The 24,701-nt window shown below is 33.8% G+C and overlaps 1 protein-coding gene across 2 annotated transcripts; it reads left to right on the top strand.

Moving 5' to 3' along the window:
- Positions 1-14,350: 14,350 nt before the first annotated feature.
- On the top strand, positions 14,351-22,169 carry LOC107639213 (uncharacterized). Of its 2 annotated transcripts, XM_088485641.1 has the most exons (8): positions 14,351-14,580; positions 14,667-14,777; positions 17,429-17,601; positions 18,593-19,060; positions 19,257-19,406; positions 19,555-19,964; positions 21,291-21,930; positions 22,104-22,169. In XM_088485641.1, the coding sequence occupies exons 3-7, from the start codon at positions 17,448-17,450 to the stop codon at positions 21,903-21,905; spliced, it is 1,797 nt and encodes a 598-aa protein (XP_088341767.1). In that variant the 5' UTR covers positions 14,351-14,580; positions 14,667-14,777; positions 17,429-17,447; the 3' UTR covers positions 21,906-21,930; positions 22,104-22,169. The 2 variants fall into 2 exon arrangements, with proteins under 2 accessions (XP_088341767.1, XP_016198174.1); XM_016342688.3 differs by lacking the exon at positions 17,429-17,601 and having other exon boundaries at positions 14,444-14,580; positions 21,291-22,169.
- The last annotated feature ends 2,532 nt before the right edge of the window (positions 22,170-24,701 follow it).

Raw genomic sequence — 24,701 nt, 5'->3', positions numbered from 1 at the left:
TGTTCTCAACTTTTATGGTTAAAAACACAGCTTGCTGATTACAAATTAAAGGTTGAAAATATTCCCTTGATGTGTGATAATATGAGTGCCATTAATATTTCTAAAAATCCAGTCTTGCACTCTAGGACTAAGTATATTGAAGTGAAATTTCACTCAATAAGAGAACATGTCCAAAAGGGGGATATTTGCATTCAATTTGTTAAATCAGAGGAGCAATTAGCAGATATTTTTACAAAACCATTAGCTGAGGATAGATTCTGCATGCTTAGGACTTGTCTAGGAATTTTGAGTTATGATTCTCTATTTGAAAAGTGCTGATGTATTTGCTGGAGCTTTTTGTCTCATAAACAGGTATGAGATAATTCTGGGCAGGTGATGAACGTTTCCTTCAAACCAGCATGTTCTGGGCTTGTTTCAAGTGAAAGCTAATCTGGGCCAACCTTAAGTCAGATCTGGGCAGTCCTATGTGTTTCCTTAAGTCCAACCATCTCTGGGCCCAAATATGAATGTTACATTTTTTGGTTTATAATTTTTTTTGGCATGGGCGTTTATTTTTTGAAAAAGCTTTATTTTAATTTTTTTCAAAAAAAAAAGAGGCTTTTCTGTTTGATTTTTTTTATTTCGAAAATTTAAAATTAAATTTTCTTGTTTTGAAAATCAAATCAAATCTTTCTTTTATGAGGTCATGTCTTTTCAAGTCTTTTCAAATGGTGATGCAGTTGCATGGTTTTGGAAATCCACTTTTGGGTACGGTTACCAACACTCCCTCTCTTCCCTCCATAACTTCTCCTCAAACTCTTCGGTTTCTTCCCACTCACTTCACTGCCTCTCTCCTCAAAAGACTGAAACCAACCAAATGAGGAAGAAGACCATTGCTAAAAGGCCTCCTCGTGAAAAAGTGTACAAGCTTCCCTCAAAGCCTTCCACTCGTTCCCAAGACCGAACCTTCACTCCATCTCCTTCTCCTCCTACCTCTCCTCCTCGCTGTGACCCCATGGCTCGGACCAAAAATACTCCAAGATATCCTGCTCCTGCCAAGCCGACGCCACCACCTAAGACGACGCCCTCCAAACCAAGCTCTTCGAAACCTGACTCATCCAAGGGGAAGCGTCCTGCTGTTGAAGAACCTGTTCCTGAGACAGCAAAACCTAAGTCAAGGTCTGTCCCTATTCGATCACAAAGAGGTAACCCTCATCGCCCTCTCAAATCTGTTAGAGAACCAGACATTAATCCTTTTTCTCACAAATCACACTACATGACATCTCACTCAGACTTTAACCCCATCGTTTCAAATTTGCCATGAACCACGATTTTTATGAGGGAGTTATTCAGTATCGTACTCTATGTCCATCTTTTCTGGCTGATTTACCTGATTTGAAAAAGAAAGGCTTTTCTTTTGTTGAAAATTTGGAGTTTTTAGACTGGAATCACCTTTTCAAAATCAAAAAACATTTATATCCTCAGTTAGTCAAAGAATTTTATGCAAACATGACTTACCATGAAGGAAGTGTGCATTCTTATGTTAATGGCAGAGACATTATCTTGAATAATGAAACTATCAGTGACTCCTTGAAGTACACTGATGTTGGGCCGTGTGCTTATACATCTGTAAAGTGGGATGATGGAGTTGGTATCTCTTACCATGATGCTTTGGCTCACATTTGTGAACATGTTTCCTTAATTGATTGCATCACACCCACTCACAAAGCCCTAGGATATGAACATGCTCAGTTGCATCGAATTGTTAATCACATCTTGATTCTTCAAAGTGGTTCATATCAAAAGGTTTCTTACACGGACACACTTGTTTTGTATGCCCTAATCACTAAAACAGAAATCTCTTTTGCCTATTTGATGGCTAGATACATGTTTGATTCTGTTAGAAGTGTGAAAGATAAAGTACTACCTTATGACATGTTTTTAACTTGCATATTTGAGAATTTTGGTGTTGATCTGTCAAATGAGGCTTATGAAAACAGACATTCATACCTAAAACGGGGTGATTCAGTGAAACAGAACAAAGGACCCACTAGATCTGAAAGAGTGGTTCTAGATGATGATGATGAAGAGTTCATTCCAGATGACTCTCCTCCTCCTTCCATCGAGGGAACTTCCATCTCAACTGGGAAGAAATCTGCTCTACTAAATGTGGTCAAGGATGTTGCTCAAGAATTTGTTTCCCAATCAAACCACATGATTGCCATGAGCAAGGAACAAAGGAAGCTAGCTAGCAAGCATGAGAATTTTCTGAGAAAATCAAGAGGTAGGGTGGCTGTGCTCATGACCTTCATTGATAACCTTCACAATGATGAAGACATTGCCACTAATGTTGAAGAGGAAGCTGCTTCGTAGGGGAATGGTTCTGATGCCTAGGATTTGTCTCATGAAAACTGTTGCTGCTGCTCTCTTTTTGTCTCATGAATTCTGTTTCTTTAGCTACTTTTGAACTGTTTCATTTTGGATGACTGTAATAACTCTAGATATTGATGCACCTTTGGTAGTTTAGTCAGTACTTTGCACTATGGACTAACTCTTTTCTGCAGGATGCAAGACTTTGTTTTTGTTAATCTTGCTTATTATCCACCCTTGATGACAAAAGGGGGAGTAATAGCAATAGTATAGCAATAGTATAGCAGATCCTAGTACTTCTTTTGGGATTTTTTGCTGCATTAATACTTGATTTCACCTGCTGATGATATTAGCTTAATGATTGGGCTGATTATATAGTGTTGTTTGTTTGATATCCCTTAGACAAGATAATTGTGAATAGCTCTCTATTGTGTTATCTTTTAGTACAATGTAAAACAGGAATAAAGAAGAAAGCATAATTCCAGGGGGAGCTAATCTTGAAAAGGAAAGGGGGAGCAACACTAAAGCAAGAAACATCAAAAGGAAGTTTTCTAACCTTACTAAAATTTAAATTCCTTTGATCATTGCTTGATTATGTTTGTCATCAAGGGGGAGATTGTTGAGTTAAGAAATTAATTAATAAAATTGATGATGACAAACATTTGACTAGTGGGCTAATCACCCAATTAGTTTTGATTATTTTTGATAAGTGATGCAGGCTAAAAACAAGTGTTGCAGCAGCCCAACATCAAACAAAAGATATATGCTAATGGGCTGAATGGTAAGGAAGACAAGCCCAAGTCTTTCATCTCAAGCAAAAGTCTTCCAAGAAGCAAGGCAAGGCACCAACGGGCTGAACTTGAGAAGAACCCGATCCAAGCCCGAATTGATTTTCAATTCCCTCCATCTTGCCTTACCAGAAGCAACGTTCCTCTACTCTCTAATCAAGTCAAATCAAAGCTTCAGAAAAGTAAGAAACTCTGTACGCATGTCTTAATAAATTATTTTTCATTCACAACTTCGATACAACTAACCAGCAAGTGCACTGGGTCGTCCAAGTAATAAACCTTACGTGAGTAAGGGTCGATCCCACGGAGATTGTTGGTATGAAGCAAGCTATGGTCACCTTGTAAATCTCAGTCAGGCGGATATAAAATAGTTATGGAGTTTTCGAACATAAATAATAAATAGATAGAAAATAAGGATAGAAACACTTATGTATATCATTGGTGAGAATTTCAGATAAGTGTATAGAGATGCTTTCGTTCCTCTGAACCTCTGCTTTCCTGCTGTCTTCATCCAATCAGTCTTACTCCTTTCCATGGCTGGCTTTATGTAAGGACATCACCGTTGTCAATGGCTACTTTTTATCCTCTCTGGAAAATGGTCCGATGCGCTGTCACTGCATGGATAATCGTCTGGAGGCATCACCCTTGTCAATGGCTGCATCCCATCCTCTTGTGAAAATGGTCCAAATGCTCTGTCACAGCACGGTTAATCATCTGAGGTTCTCGATCATACTGGAATAGGATTCACCCTCCTTTTGCGTCTGTCACTACGCCCAGCACTCGCGAGTTTGAAGTTCGTCACAGTCATTCAATTCCAGAGTCCTACTCGGAATACCACATACAAGGCTTAGACTTTCCAGACTCTCATGAATGCTGCCATCAATCTAGCTTATACCACAAAGATTCTGATTAAGAGATCCAAGAGATACTCATTCAATCTAAGGTGGAACGGAAGTGGTTGTCAGGCACGCGTTCGTGGGAGAATGATGATGATTGTCACGTTCATCACATTCAGGTTGAAGTGTGAATGGATATCTTAGAAGCGGAATAAGTTGAATTGAATAGAAAAACAGTAGTACTTTGCATTAATCCTTGAGGAACAGCAGAGCTCCACACCTTAATCTATGGAGTGCAGAAACTCTACCGTATGAAAATACATAAGTGATAATGGTTCAGGCATGGCCGAATGGCCAGCCCCCATGAAATTCTAAGATAGCATAAAACTGATCAAAGATGATCCAAAGATGTCTAATACAATAGTAAAAAGTCCTATTTATACTAAACTAGTTACTAGGGTTTACAGAAGTAAGTAATTGATGCATAAATCTACTTCCGGGGCCCACTTGGTGTGTGCTTGGGCTGAGCTTGAATGTTACACGTGTAGAGGTCAATCTTGGAGTTGAACACCAGTTTGTAACGTATTTCTGGCGTTCAACTCTGGCTTGTGACATGTTTCTGGCGTTTAACTCCAGACAGCAGCATAGAACTGGCATTCAACGCCCTTTTACGTCATCTAAACTCGGCCAAAGTATAGACTATTATATATTTCTGGAAAGCCCTGGATGTCTACTTTCCAACGCAATTGGAAGCGCGCCATTTTGAGTTCTGTAGCTCCAGAAAATCCACTTTGAGTGCAGGGAGGTCAGAATCCAACAACATCAGCAGTCCTTCAACCTCTGAATCTGATTTTTGCTCAAGTCCCTCAATTTCAGCCAGAAAATACCTGAAATCATAGAAAAACGTACAAACTCATAGTAAAGTCCAGAAATGTGAATTTAACATAAAAACTAATGAAAACATCCCTAAAAGTAACTAGATTCTACTAAAAACATACTAAAAACAATGCCAAAAAGCGTATAAATTATCCGCTCATCAGGTTAGTACTAAAAGGAATAGTTAGGTATTAGCATAGCCAATGTCAAGTTAGGTTAGAACTTGAGTGTGAAAGGATTGGGTCAATCCTGTGAAATTGGTGTATGTAATACTGTTAACTATAGTGAAATTCTTCCATAGTTGTGGAGGAGACTGGACGTAGGTTGCATAGCACAAGGCAACCGAACCAGGATACATGCTGGTGTTAGCTTTTCTCTTCTCTGCTGTGTTCTGGTTTCTGATATTCATGAGACAAAAATAAATTGTCTCATAAATTTTCGCTGCTGAGTACAAACAGTATCAAAATTGAAAGTTTGTTTAAAAAGGATAATAACAGCAACTAAAAGGAAGGCATAGATTCAACCCCCTTCTCTAAGCCTACCACAACCTTCAGATACCATATATATAAATTATAAAACCTAACTCTAATTTTAAAAGTGTCTTTCCTTCTCTCTATAAGGTTAGAACTCGCAAATCCCAATCTCCCATAGCATCACAACCATACTCCTCGCCATTTCTGCTCAGTGCTCATCGTGTCTTCACCTCTCGCTGCCTCATTGTCTTTGATTGCGGCGTCCTTTTTCCTTTTCACCGCTATGTGACTGTGTTCTTATATGTTGTAATAATAATTTTTTATTTGTTTTTTATTTTTTATTAGAACTTTTATATAAATGATCAATATAAAAAGATGAAAAATGAGACTTCACAGAAAATAATAATCTAAAGGATATAAGAATGGGAGCAATATTTCTTTATGACAGAAATTAAGATAGAAACGGAAAACAAAACTAAGAGCAAAAACTAAAAATGAGAATGGAAAATAAAAAGATATATTCCGTTTAATTAAATTATATCCAGCGCACTATAGCTTGTTTCAAATCAAGTGTCCCCATAATTTTAATTAAATTAATCAAATCCTTGAATGCCTCGTCATACACTACTACGTGATTATATGGATACAACATCATCTGGATTCTGGTGGTTGATACTAATTTAAATATTTAATACGGTTTAGTGGCAACATTAGACCATATCATTAGAAGAAAAAGTCCATTTTTTCCTCCTTAATCTAACTTACCTTTTCTTTCATTTGTCTATTTTCGTGGATGGACACTCCATTACAGAGAATTTTTTTTTAAATAAATAATTTAAATATTTTTTTTACAGACATCGATAATTTATAGCATATTTATTAATTTTTATCTTTTTACATATTTTATTTATAGTGTAAATGAATTAATATTACTTATATTTTATTTACACTATAAATTAGATATGTGTATTTATAAATATAAAAATATAATTTTTAAAAATAATAAAAATATTAATAATTTAATTTAGATCAATTTAAAATATAAAAATTAATATATTTTGTTATTATTTAGATTGACTTTAATTAATTTATATGTCATTTATATTTTAAATTTTAAATTAATAACTTTGTTTGTTTATGTTGAATTCCTATAAATAGAACATTTCAAATAATAGGAAAGATTGGTGATTTCAAATAATAAAAAAGATAGACGATTTCAAAATAATAGGAGAGATAGGTGATTTTAACTCACTAATTAGTGGGCTTTTTTACGTAAATGTGCATGCAAATAACTTTAATTCCCAAAATGCGCATGGCTGAAAATGTTTCTGAAAATGCGCACGGCCAACTCGCAAGTATCACCAACGAAATGGGTCCTGGCCACTGACACAAACCATTTCATTTGTTTCAGGTATGAAATGGAGCACCTCACACATGGCACACACGAAATGCACCATATCACCCATGGCACACACGTAATGCACCATTTCACTAATGGCACACACGAAATGGCCCAACTCACATATGACATCCACGAGTTGAGCATTTCATGGGAGGCACACACGAAATGGCCATCCTCAAGTGTGGCAGGCATGAAATGGAGGGGGGCAGTCAAAGCAGCAAGTCTCAGTGTTGCAGTTTCCGTACGAGCATGTATTGGGTGATTGGGAGGCCATTTATTGTTGTCTAGTGAGTGTGAAGCATATAAAAGGAGGTGAAGGGAGGGGAGAGGACCAATTCGAAGGTAAAAAAAAGAAGAGAAGTAGTGGGTTGCATGAGAAAGTTTTATCTGTTGGTTGGGTGAAAAAATTTTGTGTTGGAGTAGTAATTTTTATTATTAAAAAAATAAGTAGAAGTGGAATTAATGTGGAAGAAAACCTTAATAGGTTGGATGAATTTCATATTTATGCTCATTTACATGTTAAGGTGAGTTTTTTTAATAAAAAAATAAAATTTTGTTAATAATTAAAAAAAATTGTTGTAAACTAAATAATTGTGTTTTGATCTATTTCAATTTCAGCCAGCATGTGTGTTGACTCCGCATGGCACGCTGGTCGATGTTTTCTCTGTAGACGAAGCAGATCCGAGTATGGAGATTAGGAGGCAGATGCTTGAGCTGTATCTAAGAAGAGCCGGCTTCTATTATGCGTCTCTGATAAAGCGTTTTGAGTACGACAACCCAATGATTAGCGCTCTTGTGGAGAGATGGCGTCCTGAGACCCATACATTCTACCTCCCATGGGGTGAGTGTACTATCACTTTGGAGGATGTTGCCATGCAGGTGGGGTTACCAATCGCCGGTGAGCAGCACACTAAGGTCATGGAGTAAGTTCCACTAGAGGGATATTTGGCAATGGAGTAAGGAACTCCTTGGAGAAGTTCCTGACGGACATGTTGGGACCACGAAGTATAACATAAAACTGAAGTGGCTCAGGAATAGACTACAACAGATGCCTCTTGACTCTCCTAAGGAGGCCCTCGTACGGTATGCACGTTGTTACGTTATGTATTTATTGGGTGGCGTTTTACTTCCTGACAAAGCGAACAACACGGTTCACGTACGTTATCTTCCTCTCCTGGAAAACTATGATGCCATTAGTACATATAGTTGGGGCAGTGCCGTGCTCTGTTGGTTGTATAGAGGCATGTGCCTAGCGACTGATTATAACATCGAGGGAATGTCTGGTTGTCATACACTGTTGATGTCTTGGATATACTTCAGACTTCCTTTCTGGGCACCGGACGTGACGAGCCCATACATGTTTCCGTTAGCTACAACGTAATATATTTTCTTACATATCTTTCGTATTTATGACTTGTGTTGTTATTTCATCTGCATTTTTATTTAAATGTGGTTATGATCATGATGTTCTTTCGTAGGTGGGTGGACAAGAGAGAAAAGAATGATTATGCCGAGCAACGCTTACAAAGGCACCGGCTTAGGTTGGACAATTTGAAGGTGGATGAGGTAACTATTCCTGTTGCATGACTCTCGCATGATTTTGTTTTGTCCCTGAAAGTTTGTCTACCTGTGTAACTGACACTCGGCTTTGGTAGTTTCTGTGGATGCCGTACAGGGATGCACGTATTCTGCCGAGGGTGCCTGCGGAATTTTTTGGAGCTCCACATGGGGATTTCTATACGGTGGTCGTGCCACTTATTCTGTTCCACTGGATCGAGATTGTTAACATCGATAGAGTCATGCGGCAATTCGGTGGCAAACAAGGTCCACCGAACCTTCCATTAAACATAGACACCTTCCATCGCCAGTCGGCTCGCAACGATGATGGATGGTGGCCCATCCGCCTGCAGACATGGTTTGAAGTATGGGCAAACCGACGAACTGTATCATATCGGCTAGAGATTGATAGGGCAGATACCTTGCATCACAGTCATGATTATTACAGGTGGTATTGCTCGAGAACAAAGAGGTTTCTGTCACCCCCGGAGGCCTTCCATGATCTCCGAGGAGATGACATTCCGCGAGGGGCTCCGGCAGAGTACGGTAGAGGCCCAGTTGTTTAACTACCAGCAGTTCCACAGGACAGGAGACGCCATCATTCCCGCCGTGGAAGACATCAGGCTGTCGAAGTTGAGGAGATGCAGGTCCCAGACTCTCCAGTTCAAGATCCAGCTCAGGTTAATGCTGGCATATGACATTTGAATCCAGTTGAGCATGATCTTGTGAAGTCGCGGACGCCAAACAACTGTGAGGCCCTTGGTATTTTCGAACTTCCCAAAATCTGGACGCCCTCGTCTTCGCAACCCTCACCATCCAGCAACATTGGTCACCAAAAAGTTTGCATCGACAAACATACCTAGTATGATCTGACTCCACTACTTTGAATTCTGCACTTCGACGGATGTTGTAGTTCTTAATAGCAAGCATTGCTGCATCCTTACTCAGGAATTTCAAGCCAACCTCTAGCTCCATTTCACCGGTCAAACCATAGTTACTGGGTATGTCATCTGCATTTGTCAAGTTCATTGGACCAAGACTGAGGTGCAGGTATTGGTCGGGGGTGCCGCTGGAAAGACCTCCAACCATTGCAACATTTATCAGTTCAACACCAGTTGGGATGACCCTTTCGCCCTGAACCGGTTGGGTTTCCGGAACAACTTCTGCTTCCTCTCCACTATCATTCTCAATCTTGTCTTCCTCAGAGGAGTCAGCCAACCCGTCGGCCATTCCTTCCGGATATACGACATGGACATTGGGGAAGGGACGTCGGTCAGGAATTTCTGTATTCTGGGTGGGGGCCACGAAGGCGTTAAAAGGACGGACTGCGAGCCCTACCTATGTCCAAAAATGGAATGCCTTCACCAGCACTGGAATTTCGCAATTCCTCCACGTTATTCGAACTAGATGAGCTGCCCCCACATCTTGGAGCTTCATGTAGAGTTCCATCGAATAGATGCTTCCGATGCTACGATGATACGAAAACATCATCGATACGTGCTTGTCAGATTTAATATGCATTTTCTGATATGTAAACGAACTTGCTACAGCAACCGGCATCCTGTAAATAAGCGTACTGATCTCCTTTTTTCCAATCAGCCCAGTGTTCATCATAATCATATTTTTTAGTTGTTGCAGACACGACTGTGGGGAAATCATTATCCAAAGTGGGTCGTCACACATAAAGGTCACTCCCTCAGCTGTATACGAAATTTCACCATTGGGATATATGACCACATAAATATGTTCAGATGCCATTATGACACCCAAAAATTAGAAAAAGCAGCTTCTATGAGAGTGGAATTTTCGGAGAAGAAGAAAGGGGAGAAGAAGTGAGAATTAGAAATGTGGCTTTAGTTCTGCTGGAGAAGGGTTTTTATAGCCTAGCCGTTGTTCCAATTTGTGTGCAGTACACACAAATTTGTCACATTTCGTGTCCGGTACAAGAGACATGGAGTCTTAACTCGGCCGTACACCCATTTTGCGCCTGCCTGCCTAGAGTTCTTCCTTCCATTTCGCTGCTGCCACCATGGAAATGGGATACCCATTTCGTGGGCACCTTGAGTGAAATGGAGTTCAAATCCATTTCACGGGCACAGGCCAAGAAATGGCAATGCGCGTTTTTAGAAACATTTCCACCCATGCGCATTATGGGAATTAATGTTTTTTAGATGCGCATTTAGGTAAAAAAGCCCTAATTAGTAGGTGGGGTATCACGTAATTTTTTGGTGACTTAAATAAACAAAACAAAACAAAACAAAACAAAACAAAACAAAACAAATAAAACAAAAGAATTGTTTAAATAGAGGGACAGTCCCGTTTAAGATTACTCTTAAACTCCTCCCAAGGTGAAGGAAGCTTCACATGATGAAGTTGTAACCCCATCGCCATCTTTGTTATAATATCTGTCACCGTGTTTGCATCTTTCATAATCAAACGAAAGTCAACACGCTAATTCCAAATATGATATCTCTTATTTTGAGTACCAACGGATCAATAAACCCAAAACCATCTTGATGATTAGTAACAAGATTAAACGCTTCCACACAATCCGTCTCACAAATAACATCTCGCTGACCCACATACCAAGCTAAGAGATATCCTCTCCAAATAGCAAACAATTCTCCTTGAAGAATATTATTACTCTCAATCATTCCCAAACACCTCATTTGTCAACTCCCATTACAATCTCTAATAACACAAGCAAAACCAATACTATCACCCGAACCAAGATAACTAGCATCACAATTAATCTTGAAAGTACCAATGGATGGAGGATTCCGAAAACCATTTAGAATAGAGGGAAGGGACATACGTTGTAATTAGAAAATATTCCTAAGCTCATTTTCTAAAGTTAATGCCAGACAAATCACTTTTTTCTGGAGGCCATGTTTTATGAAAATTAAAGATGTCATTATTCCTTACTCGTCATATCCACCAAAGTCTCGAAAAGAACCTGAACGAATGCTATCTGCTATGATACAAGAACCAATTCTTCAAATCCAAAGGATGACAAGAAATATCCAACCTATGCCATACAAGCTGAGCTTTTGGACAATTCTGAATACAATGTAAAATCGATTCCTGACTAGAAAGACATCTTGGGCACCTATCCGATGACAACATCCCTCTTCTGAACCGAAAACTTGCAGTAGGAAGAGCCTCCTTAAGACACAGCCAAGCCAAAAACTTGTGCTTTTCTGGAACAAGCTAACGCCAAAGCCAAAGCCAATTCTCCCACTCCTCCCAATCAAACAGCTGCTTACACAACCACAAGTAACTATTGCGTATGACTTTGGCAGTAGACCTAAATCAATATCAACCCACTTCCGGATTTGCTTGCAAATCTAGATTGTAAGAAAAAATATTACCTTTTAGATTTTGAGATAAAGAAGAATAAATAGTATCTAAATGCCACCTACCAACAGACTAAATATCCTGTATCTGGAGATTCGAATAAAAATGTGAATATAATCCATCTCATTAGATAACTGTCCTTTTCTCCTCCAGCTACAAAACCAAAAATTCTGATTCAAATTCTCAATACACCAAGCAAACTCATCCTTCAACCCTTTCCAAGCTTTGCAAAGACCCCTCCAAATGGGAGAGCCCTTGTTCTTAGGACAACTAAAATAGTCATATAAAGATGATTGGTATTTGGCATCCAACAATTGGACTCATAACTTGTTTGGCTGTTGGAAAGAAGTCCAAACTAGCTTCCAAGAAGTGCAATATTCACACAATAAGAATCTCTAATCCCCAAACCTCTATATTTTTTGGAGTAACCAGCACCTTTCAACTAATAAGATTCAATCCTCTCTCATCAACTTGTCCTTCCCAAAAAAAATTTCTCATCATAGACTCCAATTTACTTATGATTCTTTTTGAAAAAACAGAGACCTGCATCTGATAGTGGGAATAGCGACTGCAACAAAATTAACCAAGCAGAGTCTACTAGCTCGATTGAGTAAACTCTCTTTTCAGCTTGCTAGTCTACCTCGAATCTTATCCAGGACACTATTGAAAGCTGAACAGATCACCCTAGAATGGCTAAGGGTAACTCCAAGATACTTGTCCAAGTCTTGGACAAATCTGATAGAGGATACCCCAGTGAAAACCTCTTTCCTTGTTGCAGAGACATTCTTAGAGCAAAGCGCTTTAGACTTCTCCACAATAATCTTCATCCCGGATGCTTTGCAAAAAATTTCTAAAACCAACATCACATTTTGCACTTGTTTCTTTGTAGTTTTACAGAATAAAAGTAAGTCATCCGTAAACATTAAATGAGATATTCTTGATCCCCTCTAGAAATAGCAATCGGCTCCCACAAGCCCAAATCAACGTGATGACTAATAAAGCACGCTAATCTCTTCATACACAACACAAAAAGATAGGGTCTCCTTGTCTAAGTCCCCGACTAGGAGTAAAGTCATTTAGACGATTCTCATTCCAAAGAATAGATAAGGAGGAAGCAGTGACACAATTCATAATCAAATTAATTGTAGGATTGGAAAAACCAAAGCTCTTAAGGGTATGGGCTAAAAACCTCCAGTCAACTCTGTCATAAGCTTTCTCCAGATCAATCTTAAAGGCCAGTGTGCCTTTCTTTGATTTAGGGTCCGTTTGGGAAACTCCAAAAGCTACTTTTTAAACTCCAAAAGCTAGTTTTTTTAGTTTTTGACTTATAAAAAGTTACATTAATAGTGTTTGGTACAATTTTTAGATAAATTTTTAACTTTTCAAAAAGTTATTTAAGAGTTTTTGAAGAAGTTAAAAAATGTGACTTCTCCTATTTTCAAAAGCTATTTTATCACTCCTATTTAATGCATAACTTTAAAACAAGGACTTCTATAATAACTTTCCAAACATAAAATAACTTATTTAAAAGTTGTTATTAATAAAAGTCCTTATATTTTAAGCTCCTTTTTTAAAAGAACTTATTTAAGAAGTTTAGCCAAACTAACCCTTAGTCTTCTTCATAAAGTAAATGACTTCTTGAGCAATAATGATGTTGTTAGGAGTTCCTCGTCTCGGAATAAATTCTCCTTGAAGCGGGCCAACAATCTCCGCAACATGAGGACGGAATCTATTAACAAGGATCTTGGGGTATCACGTAATTTAAAATTGCTATATAAAACAGCACATTATTTTTTTAGAAACCAACACATTTAAATTAGTACTAAGAAAGAATAAAAAACATATAAAAATTTTAAAAATTTTGTTATATTAAAAATTTTTATTATGCACACATAATAAAAATTAAATTACTGTAGAAGCTAACACATTTGAATTAGTATTTAAGAAGGGTATATGAAAAATTTAAAACTTTTGTTATATTAAAAATTTTAAATTTAAATTATATATGGTTGAAATTTTGTTTATCAATTTTTAATTTTTTATGTTTTTTATTCTTTTTGAATAGCATTTTCTAATTACGTGAGTTAAAATAACATGTTTCTCCTATTATTTTAAAATTGCACGTCTTTTTCATTATTTAAAACAGTACATCTTTTCTATTATTTGAAATGCACTATTTACAAAAGTTCAGTACAAACAAATAAAGTTATTAATTTAAAATTTAAAATATAAATGAGATATAAATTAATTAAAATTAATTTAAATAATAACAAAATATATCAACTTTTTATTTTTTTAAATTAGTCCAAATTAAATTATTAATATTTTTTATTATTTTTAAAAATTATATTTTTATATTTATAAATACACATATTTTATAAATGAAATAGGTATATTTTTTAAATTTCATATATTTCGTTTATAGTATAAATGAATGTATACGAGATATAAGCGATATTAATTCGTTTACCGTGTAAACGAAATATATAAAAAGATAAAAATTAATAAATATATAATAAATTATTTATATTCATAAATAAAATATTTAAATTATTTATTTAAAAAAAATCCCCCATTACAGAAAGTATAGACAAATTTATATAATGAAAATCCGGGACCACACCGTAAAAATATGAAACCATAACCATGTGATGCACAAGTTGTTTTTTTATTTAAAATTTAAAATTTAATTACTGTCCCAAAATATCATTTGGACACTATATAGTATATACTATTATACTCCAAACCATGTATCTATCGGTCCCATTTTATCATCTTTATATTTTCATGTTTTCTATAATATTCATTAGATAAATGTTGTTGTCCTGTGAACAATTAATCAATTATATTTAGATAGGTTCTTTACCTTTCTGTATATTTAACTAGAGTTTTTCGCGTGACAGAAAATAGGAAGCTTCATCAGCAGTTTCAAATTCATGGTGGTGAGTGCAAAACTGCACATCAACAAGTGTTGAAACTTGAAAGCAATATATGCACTGAATGTTTGGAAAATTCTTGTTGTATGCAGATATATATTCCGAAGCATCTGGTTGGGATTTCAGTCCCCTCTTTCTCTCTCTGGAACTGAAGGCACTTCTAAGAATATAAAGGTTCCGTGGGCAAATTAAAATAATAATAGGTAATATTCCGATTCCCATCTTCTCTTTTTCGGTTTCTCCTAATGTTTTTGCCAGAATGATTCTGTTACGATTCAGTTACTAACGTTGGGTAGTTAGATCAGTTACTTATCCACTTCTTCTACTGCTAGCTACATATATACGATGTAGTAGATTCAAATTCACATAGTTGGGTTTATATGCACTATTCTTCTCTTTGTTCTTTCTTCTCTACTCTCCACTTTAATTTTCATGACACTTTTAATATGGTATCAGAATCATCAGATAATACATTAGTCCAATCATATAAGTCTAAACAAATGAGTTCTATACCCTCTCAATTTTAATTTTCTCGGAATAATTTTTATTTTTTAATATATACTCTTTAAATCTTGATGCGTTCTCTTTCTTCCTTCCTTCCTGTGTTTTCCTAAATACCCTCTACCCCATCCAGAACAGAAAAGCTTCCATTTTATTCTTAGAAGATAGATCACTCTCACTTTACAAGATAGAGTCTTCATTTTCTTTTAGCAAGCGGGCATAGGAAGACAGCCGCCTTCGAAAAATCATGCAATTAATAAAGTCATTTTGGGATGATTTTAAGGTGTCTAATGTGTATTGCAAAGACTTTTGTTTTGCTAGTCAATAGCCAAAAAAGATTCATAATATATGGAAAAAAAAAGCTATTTATTCAACTTTTTTTATACTATATATATATATATATATATATATATTATTTATTATTTTCTTTTTTATTTTGTTAAAATAAAGTGTATTAAATAGCTGAAATTATTTTATAAAATACAAAAAAAATTACTATATAAAATATAAAAGAATGTGTCCAAAAATATATTTTGTGATGGTGAAAATAAAAATAATAGATTAATAGGGAATGGTGTGACTAATCAGGTGAATACACGTAGTGTAGTCCTTTGTTCAAGTTGCTGAAATAATAACGACAGAATGAATAGGACAAATGGACAATCATGTATGGGGGGGCAGCCCGTCAAACATGAAAATAATATACCATAACACCAATTTCTAGACCACCGTGAGTGAGGGTAAAAAATTGGATTTTTTTAATAAAAAATATACAATATGATCTTTTATTATATATTTTCTAAATGAGTTTGAAGAATATAAAAAATATAAAATATCATACATATAATTAACTCCATTATATTAACAACTTAGATAGTATTATTTATAGTGTAAAATATAAATTGAAATTACAAGATCAAGGTTATAAGTTTCATTTTTTTATTTAAATAAAAAAATTATTATTTATCAGTTTAAATAAAATAAAAATATATTATTTTATATATTTAATTATATTTTTACGATTAAGGAATACTAAAATAAAAAGATCAATTTTTGCACACCATAATTACAAAAATAAGATAAAATTATTAACCATTTCGCATTTCACATCAGCAAAAACAAGAGAAAAAAAAAATTTCCCGTTTTAAAAGTGCTTGCCAGTGAAAATGGAACATATAATATCAAAAGCATTTCAATAAATGCTATTCCCATCACACTAATAAACCTCTCATACTAATAAAGTAAAAATATATAATAATAAACTTCTGACACTACTTTAACTAACATATTTTGTCTCTTTTCTAATAACATAACATTATGTGCTGACAAATTATATTTCAGAATCTTTCACCCAATAAATAAATAAAAGCAATCAAATCATTTTTTCTCATACATAAATGGTTATTTTATATTATTCTACACACACATATATATGTTGAAATAAAAATAACGCACATGCTCATTTTATTTTCTCTGTGTCATTTAATTTATTTAGAAAAAATAATTAATAATGAAAAATAATTAAATTTTATATTTTTCAATCATAAAAAATTTAAATTTAAGCTAAAAAAAATCAAAAGGCACAAATATATGTAAAGAAATTTAAATATGTATACTTGTGCCTTTAATTTTTTAATTGTGAAATAAAAAATATTTCCATTTTATTTATTATTCTTTGATTCTTAAGATTTTTGGTAGCTATATATTAATTTTAACTCAGAAGAAATAAATTTGCAACCTTAAGTTGGTCTGATCAGTATCATGGTTCTTTTTTTTTTCAACATACAAATGAAGAAAGAAATAGGAAAAGCAACGGTTTTGGAGGGATTCTCAACACTTTTTTCGTTAATAACTACTTGTGCCTTTAATTTTTTATATATGTATGCTTGTGCCTTTAAATTTTTTTTAGCTTAAATTTAATTTATGATTAAAAAATTTAAAATTTAATTATTTTTTATTATTAATTATTTTTCTAAATAAATTAAATGATACAAAGAAAATAAAATGAGCATGTGCATTATCTTTATTTCAAAAAGAATATATATATACGCAGAATAATATAAAATAATCATTTATACATGTATGTTAATTTCATTAAATTCATTTTTGACAAAAATAATTTGATTATTTTTATTTATTTATTGGGTGAAAAAATTTGGTTCATAATTTGCCATCAAATGATGTAATGCTATTAGAAAAGAGAGAAAATATGTTAAAGTAGTGTGAAGAGGTTTATTAACTTGAAGGCTTGAACCGTTGATTAAAAAGATAACAATAGATGAAATTAAAGCAAAATTAGTCACTTTTTTTCTTCTTTTGTACATGAAATATTAATTTTAATTTTGTTTTAAAGAAACTTGAAAGGAAAAAAAATGGCAAAGGCAGTTGCTAACTCAACAGCAGCAGCAGCATCACAAGTAGAGATGGTTGGTATTATTGCTTCTTCTCAATCATCACCCCAATCACATGTAGTGCAGATTGTTTCAAATGATGAATGCTCTTCCTCTGAACTAATACAAGATAATGGTAACTCTCTCTCTCTCTCTCTCTCTTAAATAATACTAGCGAGATAATAAAAAATTAATCCAAATGATCAAAATATACCTTTTTTAATGTTTAATAAATACAAAACAAGATAATTATTTAGACTATTTGAATTGATTTTTTATTGTCTCTAACCTCCATGGCTCCATGTGATTAAGTAATAATAGAAGATTAGCCAGTTTTATGCTGCTAACTATGCTACACTGATTTATGAAACTTTAACTTACAACATTTAAAAAAGGTAATTGAGATTATAAGAAATAACATAATGAAAAAATTTTGAAAATTAATATTGCACAACTAACATTGTAGTCAACATTTAACGTAAGAAAAAAATATCTGAAATTAAATTAAAAATATCCAAAATTCAAATTTAACTAAACTCGTATTTAATAGATTTTATATTGATTTTGTTTGATAATTAACTATAGTGTATGTTAGCTGAAATTAACGGTTATAATATTAATTCTCTAGTATTATTTCACCATAATTGAGTTACTTAGCAGATTTAAAGAGTTAAAAAAAATACTAAATTATCTCAAATAATTGATTAAAAAAAATGATGATTTTGGCATCATAACCAAATAACGATTTTATATTCAAAAAGGACTCTAACCAAATAATTGTAAAAAGTGCGATAATATGCTTAAAAAAGGAGAAAAAATTGTAACGATAAATAAAAATGTTATTTGTATACTAAAATCAATTACTGTGTACTTGTGTATAAATACGTATAGTTTAACTCATTTTAAACGTGTATTCTACTCCAATAATTGATTTTACGGAATATTCTAGTGTACACTTAGCATAGTTTATCAACAAATACTATGGATACCATACTCTGTATATTTTTAAAGTTTAAACTGATTCATACTCTATTATTGAATTTGTTTTGACCTGTGAGTTAGTCATGCATCGATAATCAATAATCAAATTAAGTCACTCATAAAATTTAGAGACTGTAATTTTTCAGGGATATACTTCGAAAAATGCGTACCCCTTTTAAAGGTAGCATTAAAAGGAGATTGGAATGCAGCTAAGCACATGATAGAGCAAGATGATAGACTGCTAAGAGCAGCCATAGTAAAGAGGAGTGAGAAAACACTACTCCAAGTTGCAGCAGGATCAAACCATGTTCACTTTGTACAAGAGCTTCTAAAAAAACTTGATCCACATGATCTCGAACTGAAAGATAAGAACAAGAACAATGCCTTTTGCTCCGCGGCCGCATCCGGGAACATGAAGATCGCTGATATGATGATCAAGAAAAATAGTGAGCTACCAAGGAAAAGGGGTGGTGTAGGGATGACTCCTCTTTACTTGGCTGCATTACAGGGGAAAAATGGTATGACAAGGCATCTGTTTCCCATGACTAGTGACATATTAGATGAAGAAGACAAGAGGTTTATCTTCTTCCTTCTTCTCGACAATGGTTTGTATGGTGAGTACATTACCATAACTATACACGTGTTGTTTAATTCATTTTCAATGTGTTTTTATATTTCAGCATATATTTTATATGAATTACTATTTACGAGTGACTAATTTGTATACACCTAGTATGGTTGTTAAAACATATTTCAATATGTACATTGTTTATTAAACAACAATCTAAATTTTGGACAATAAATGTGCAGATTTGGCTTTACAAATGTTGGAAGAAAATGAAGAGCTAGCTTCAGCTCAGAATGATGAGAATGAGACGGGTTTGCATATCTTGGCTCGAAAGCCTGCTGATTTTACCCATCAAGGTCCATGGAATCTTAGAAACCTGGTCATGGGATCAAGTAAGTAAAATGAAAAACTATAGCTGCCTCAAAAAAACATTTCATCCATAAGAATGTTCTATTAATTGTCATAAAATCATTTATTTCAAAAGTTTATGCTGATACGAAGAGGCAATTCTAATACTAATAACAAGTATGTTTGATATAGGTGTGACTCCATTGATCAAACTTGTTAGGAAACTTTGGAACATACTTGTCATGAATCACACAGAGACAAAGCTAAGGGAATTGATAAGTCTTCCAACACAAATAACATTCGATGCCACAAAACTAGGAAATTTTAAGTTTGTTGCTGAGCTTATGAGAGCAGATCCTGATTTGATGTGGGAAGTGGATGCTAAAAATCGAAGCATAATCCACATTGCTGTTCTGCATCGCAATTCGAGTATATTCAATCTTATACATGAAATAGGTGCCATCAAAGATTTGATTGTTACTTTTGAAGACCATGAAAAGAACAATATGTTGCATCATGCTGCAAAATTAGCACCTTCAGCTCAGCTCAAACGAATTTCTGGACCGGCTCTTCAAATGACACATGAACTACTATGGTTCCAGGTATGCAATATATTCAGATTTTTTTTCTTTCAATTTTTGGGGAAATTTTAAGTTTGAAGGCATTGTAGTCTAGATTAACTTGATTTTGGTTGTAGCATGTAATAAAAAATGAAAGAATAAACGTTGGAATTGATTTTCAAAGAATTTTTAATAAATTTATTTCTAATAACATTTTGAAAGTTTCTGGAATTATTCTTTTCAGTTTGATTCCTTATCGTTTTCGGCAAAATTTTTAATATATGTATTGAATAAATAAATCTCTAATAAATAAAGACAATTTGATAAAAAAAAATATTTATACAAAACAAATTAATTCATCTTAAGAAATAAAAACTTAAGAAGGTCTAATTTGTCTCAAAGATTTCTCTAATAATAAAAATTTGTTATAAATTAAAATATCTAATCTAATATTTTTTTTTTAAATTTGAATTTTTACTTGTCAAAATAAAAACTCAAACTAAATTTAAGGTAGTGTTTGGTGGAGAGACAGAGACAAAAAGACTGAGACTGAGAAACAGAAATAAATCTCAGTATTCTGTTTGGTACAAAGTGGGAGACAGAAATTGAAACAAGAATAAAACTCTAATTTAATTTGTACAAAAGGTAAAATTGGAATTAATTAATTGAAATGAGAATATTTTAAGTATAAAATGTTATTAAAGTTTCAGTCTCTATCTCTAAATATTTTAGTTCCTGTGTCCCTACTTTTTGGAGGTACTGAAATACTGAAAATTTTGGAGACAGAGACAAAAATTTTAGTACAAGTTTCTGAACCAACAAATATGATACCGAGTCTCAGTCTCCCAGTCTTTGTCTCAGTACCTCAAAACAAACGCTAAATGTTTTAGGACCACATTTTAAAGATATATAAATGGAATATTTGAATAAAAAATTTAAATTAAATATAGGATTTAGTATGGGAAGTGGATGACAAAATCCTTAAAATAATTTCTCTTAATTTAACGATGTTAAAGTTAGTAGATTAGGTTAAAAAGACTTTATTTGATGCAATAAGTTCCTTAAATTTTCCAATACTGCTTTAGTAACCATTAATTAGAACAATTGGTGATTTCTGATCAGCATCACCACTTAATTATGCAACATTAATTCATGGAGTGAAAGTCACTATACATGCATTAATATCAGGCATATTATATTTTGATTTTCCGTAATGTTGGGAAGACAAAAAAACAGTCAGAATTTATTTTATTTAATATTTATTAATTGTTGCAACAATTAATGAATATTAAATAAGATAAATTATGGTTATTTTTGAATGATTTTCTTTTATTATCAAACATTTTCATTTGATTTTTGATGTTCTAGGAAGTGGAAAAAATAATGTTACCATCATACAAGGATTTGAAAAATTACGATGGCAAAACACCCCATGCATTATTCACTGAGGAGCACAAAGACTTATTAACAGAGGCAGCATCATGGACAAAGAACACAGCCAAAAACTGCATGCTTGTTTCAACACTCATTGCCACCGGAGTCTTCGCTGCAACCTTCAACCTCCCCGGTGGCCGCAACAGCACCACGGGAACCCCAACCTATTTAACACAACCATTGTTCCTTACATTCGCCATCTCCGACGCAATCGCTCTTATATCATCTTCAGCTTCAATACTAATGTTCTTGTCCATTCTCGACTCAAGTTATGCAGAGGATAACTACTTCAGATCATTGCCTTTCAAGCTTCTATTTGGGTTGATTGCTCAATTCGTTTCCATCACAAGCATGATGATAGCGTTTGGTGTTTCTTCTTTCATCACATATTACCACGGTTCAAACTGGGTTCCAATTTTCATTTCCATTCTTGCTTTTCTGCCAATACCGTTTTTCACACTGATTCTGTTTCCACTATCGACAGATATTATCCATTCATCTTATTTTTGTTTGACATTGTTTCGTCCAAGAGAACGATTGCTTTGCTGAAAATTAGAAGGCATAGTAAATTTACATGAACAATACTAGGGGCCAGCAACTTTTGTGATTAGTAGCCATCAAATAGTCATCAATGATAATGGTGTGAGATTGGTGTGAGATTTTATCCAATGACTCACCTTTCTCTGCTGGCTACATGCTGACCAAAATTCAACAAAACTGCTGGCTCCCTAGACTTTTCCAATTTACATTTTTTTTTAACCCAATGTAAATTGAATGATGGTATAGTAAGTATAACATGTTTAGTGCCCCCAATTCAATTAGTAGAATAGTGTGTTACAAGTGGAACAGTGGTATAGATATAAGAAAAGAGAAAATATAGGGAAGCAATGGAGTATCTATACAATATGTACAACGGGGGTATAGGAATGTTCGATTCAGTAGGATATCAGATGTTTATTATTCCTGGTATTCAGATGGTTATTCTGGATAGTATGAGTGTATTGTGTTTGAGAAATTAATAGTATTTTACCCTGAATGTTCATTTTTTAACTCATATTAGGCCAAATAAATAGCCCATAGTACACATTGTACAAATACTCTATTTACACCCTAACGGGATTCATAAGAAAATTGTATTAATACTTTAGTAGCGTAGGGTTATGTTTAAAGTAAAATTCAAAATTTTTCACTTCTCAGACAACACCACGTGTCTTTGATTTGGTTAATTCTTCTCTACTCTTCTTTGACATAACAAACTAATTGCACTGTCAAAAAAAAATAAAAGTATATAAATTTTTTAAAATTATTTTAATATTTAATTTGATTTAATTTAATTATGTCCTTAACATTTAAAATAAATTTTAATTTTCTCTAAGCTGTTAAATTTTTGACAGTCAAAAGTGTCAATTTTTTTTTATAATTTTACCTCCAATCCAACCATCTTTCAACCCTAATTCATAATCCAAACCCTCATCTAGGGGTGAGCACGGGTCAGTTGGTTCAAGTTTAAGGTAAAATTAGAAGCGAACCAATTAAATTATAATTGATTTGGGTTGGTTTGGATTTGTGTTTTTTGTGTGTATACCCGAACCAAACCAAACCGATTAAAAACAGGTTGGTTTGGTTCGAGTAATTGGATACCCGATCATTAAAAAGAAATAAAAAAACGAAATTTTTATCTTACAAATTCTGTAAGTACAATAAACATGTAACATTAATAGAAATAATCCAAACATCTTAAATACCAAATACATTAAAAACTAAACACATTAAAATTCAAACATATTAAACACTAAAGACATTAAAATCCAAACATATTAAAAGGCATATATATTTTTTAAATTTTTATTTTTTTATTTAATTAATATATGGTCTGGTCTACGGGTTGATTCGGATTTCGCACCCCCAGAACCGTTACCCGAACCAATTACTAGAGAGAGTCATTGGTTTAGTTCGATTCGGGTTTGGACAGGTGATCGGGTATCTGCGACCCGTGCTCACCCCTACCCTCATCCACCGCTGCATTGCTAATTTGCCATCACCATTCACTCCTCTACCATCACCACTAGCCACCACCATTATCATCATCACTAAAATTAGTAGGCTGCAGAATATTTGTGAAAAACAAAAGGCCCACTACCCCCTCCAATTCCAATTCCTTTGTTAGTCAGGGAACATCACCACCATTAACACAATCTTTCTTGTCCAAAAAACAACACCTGGATTCCCATGTTCTAAATAGAACCGTGCTTTTGTGTGAAGTGAAACGGTGGAATAATCATCTGATGAAGACATCATGGATATATATTAATAATTACTTTGGAAGATAGCATAATAATGAAACACAACTTTATTTTGATAATTTTACTTTGTTTGGTGAATATATTATTAGGATTTCATTCCCATGAAAATATATTGAGGTATTTGACTTGTTTGATTAACTGTGTTTGGTAGAAGAACCAGATTCTTAGCAAAAGAATCAGATTGAGTCATGACCGACTTTGGCACAGATAATAATTATTAGAATTTAAATATTTGTACTATTTTTTTATAAATGTTGTGACGAAAAGCTAGCAAAACGGATTGTTTATTTTATTAGGAGAGTGCTAGATAAACAATGACTATCTTGATCAACATGAACAATCACTAATCAAATACAAGTATATTACATCCTAATTTAATACTATTTATTAAATTTACTCTTTTAACCCTATTAATTCACATTGTTTACATATTGTTCAAAAATATTGTTAGTTACCTATACTTTTTCATTTTATTATGATTGTTAGCCCTGTTTTCTATGATGTATTGATTGGTTAGGAAGAGCGACATTAGGGGATTTTAGGAAAAGTAAATAAAAGGATGCAAGATTTACAGAAGTGATTCCTGTGATTCGGTTTTTAATTTTGTGTTTTTTCTATTACTTTAGATGCTTTTCTTTAATTAGAGACAGAACACATGCACACACATTTAGATGTGCAATATGTTTGATTCATTATACAGTTATTTGTTAGTTTAGTAGTAAAGCTATTTGAGTCATAAGGTGGCTGTTGGTGTTAGTGTTTGGATTCGGAGCCGTTTTAGAATTGTGCATCCCGATTTAGAATAATTTTATCCCAGAAAGTTTCCCAATTACAAAGGCAGTTCATTTTCTAGTCACACTCACAGTGCCTCAAACTGTTATACTGCACTGTGCATTATCTTTTTTTTTTTTTTGGGCAAGCACTGTGCATTATCTAAGACACTATCTAAGACACTGTAGATTTGGTTTGTTACAACCCACCTAGCTGCATAGAATAATGTGTCGATTATTGACCCTCAAATCTGGCTTATACAAACAACAAA

The sequence above is a fragment of the Arachis ipaensis genome, chromosome B4, assembly GCF_059453495.1.
Source record: "Arachis ipaensis isolate K30076 ecotype BB chromosome B4, ASM5945349v1, whole genome shotgun sequence".
NCBI lineage: Eukaryota > Viridiplantae > Streptophyta > Magnoliopsida > Fabales > Fabaceae > Arachis > Arachis ipaensis.
This window is presented reverse-complemented; position numbering and strand designations above follow the sequence as displayed.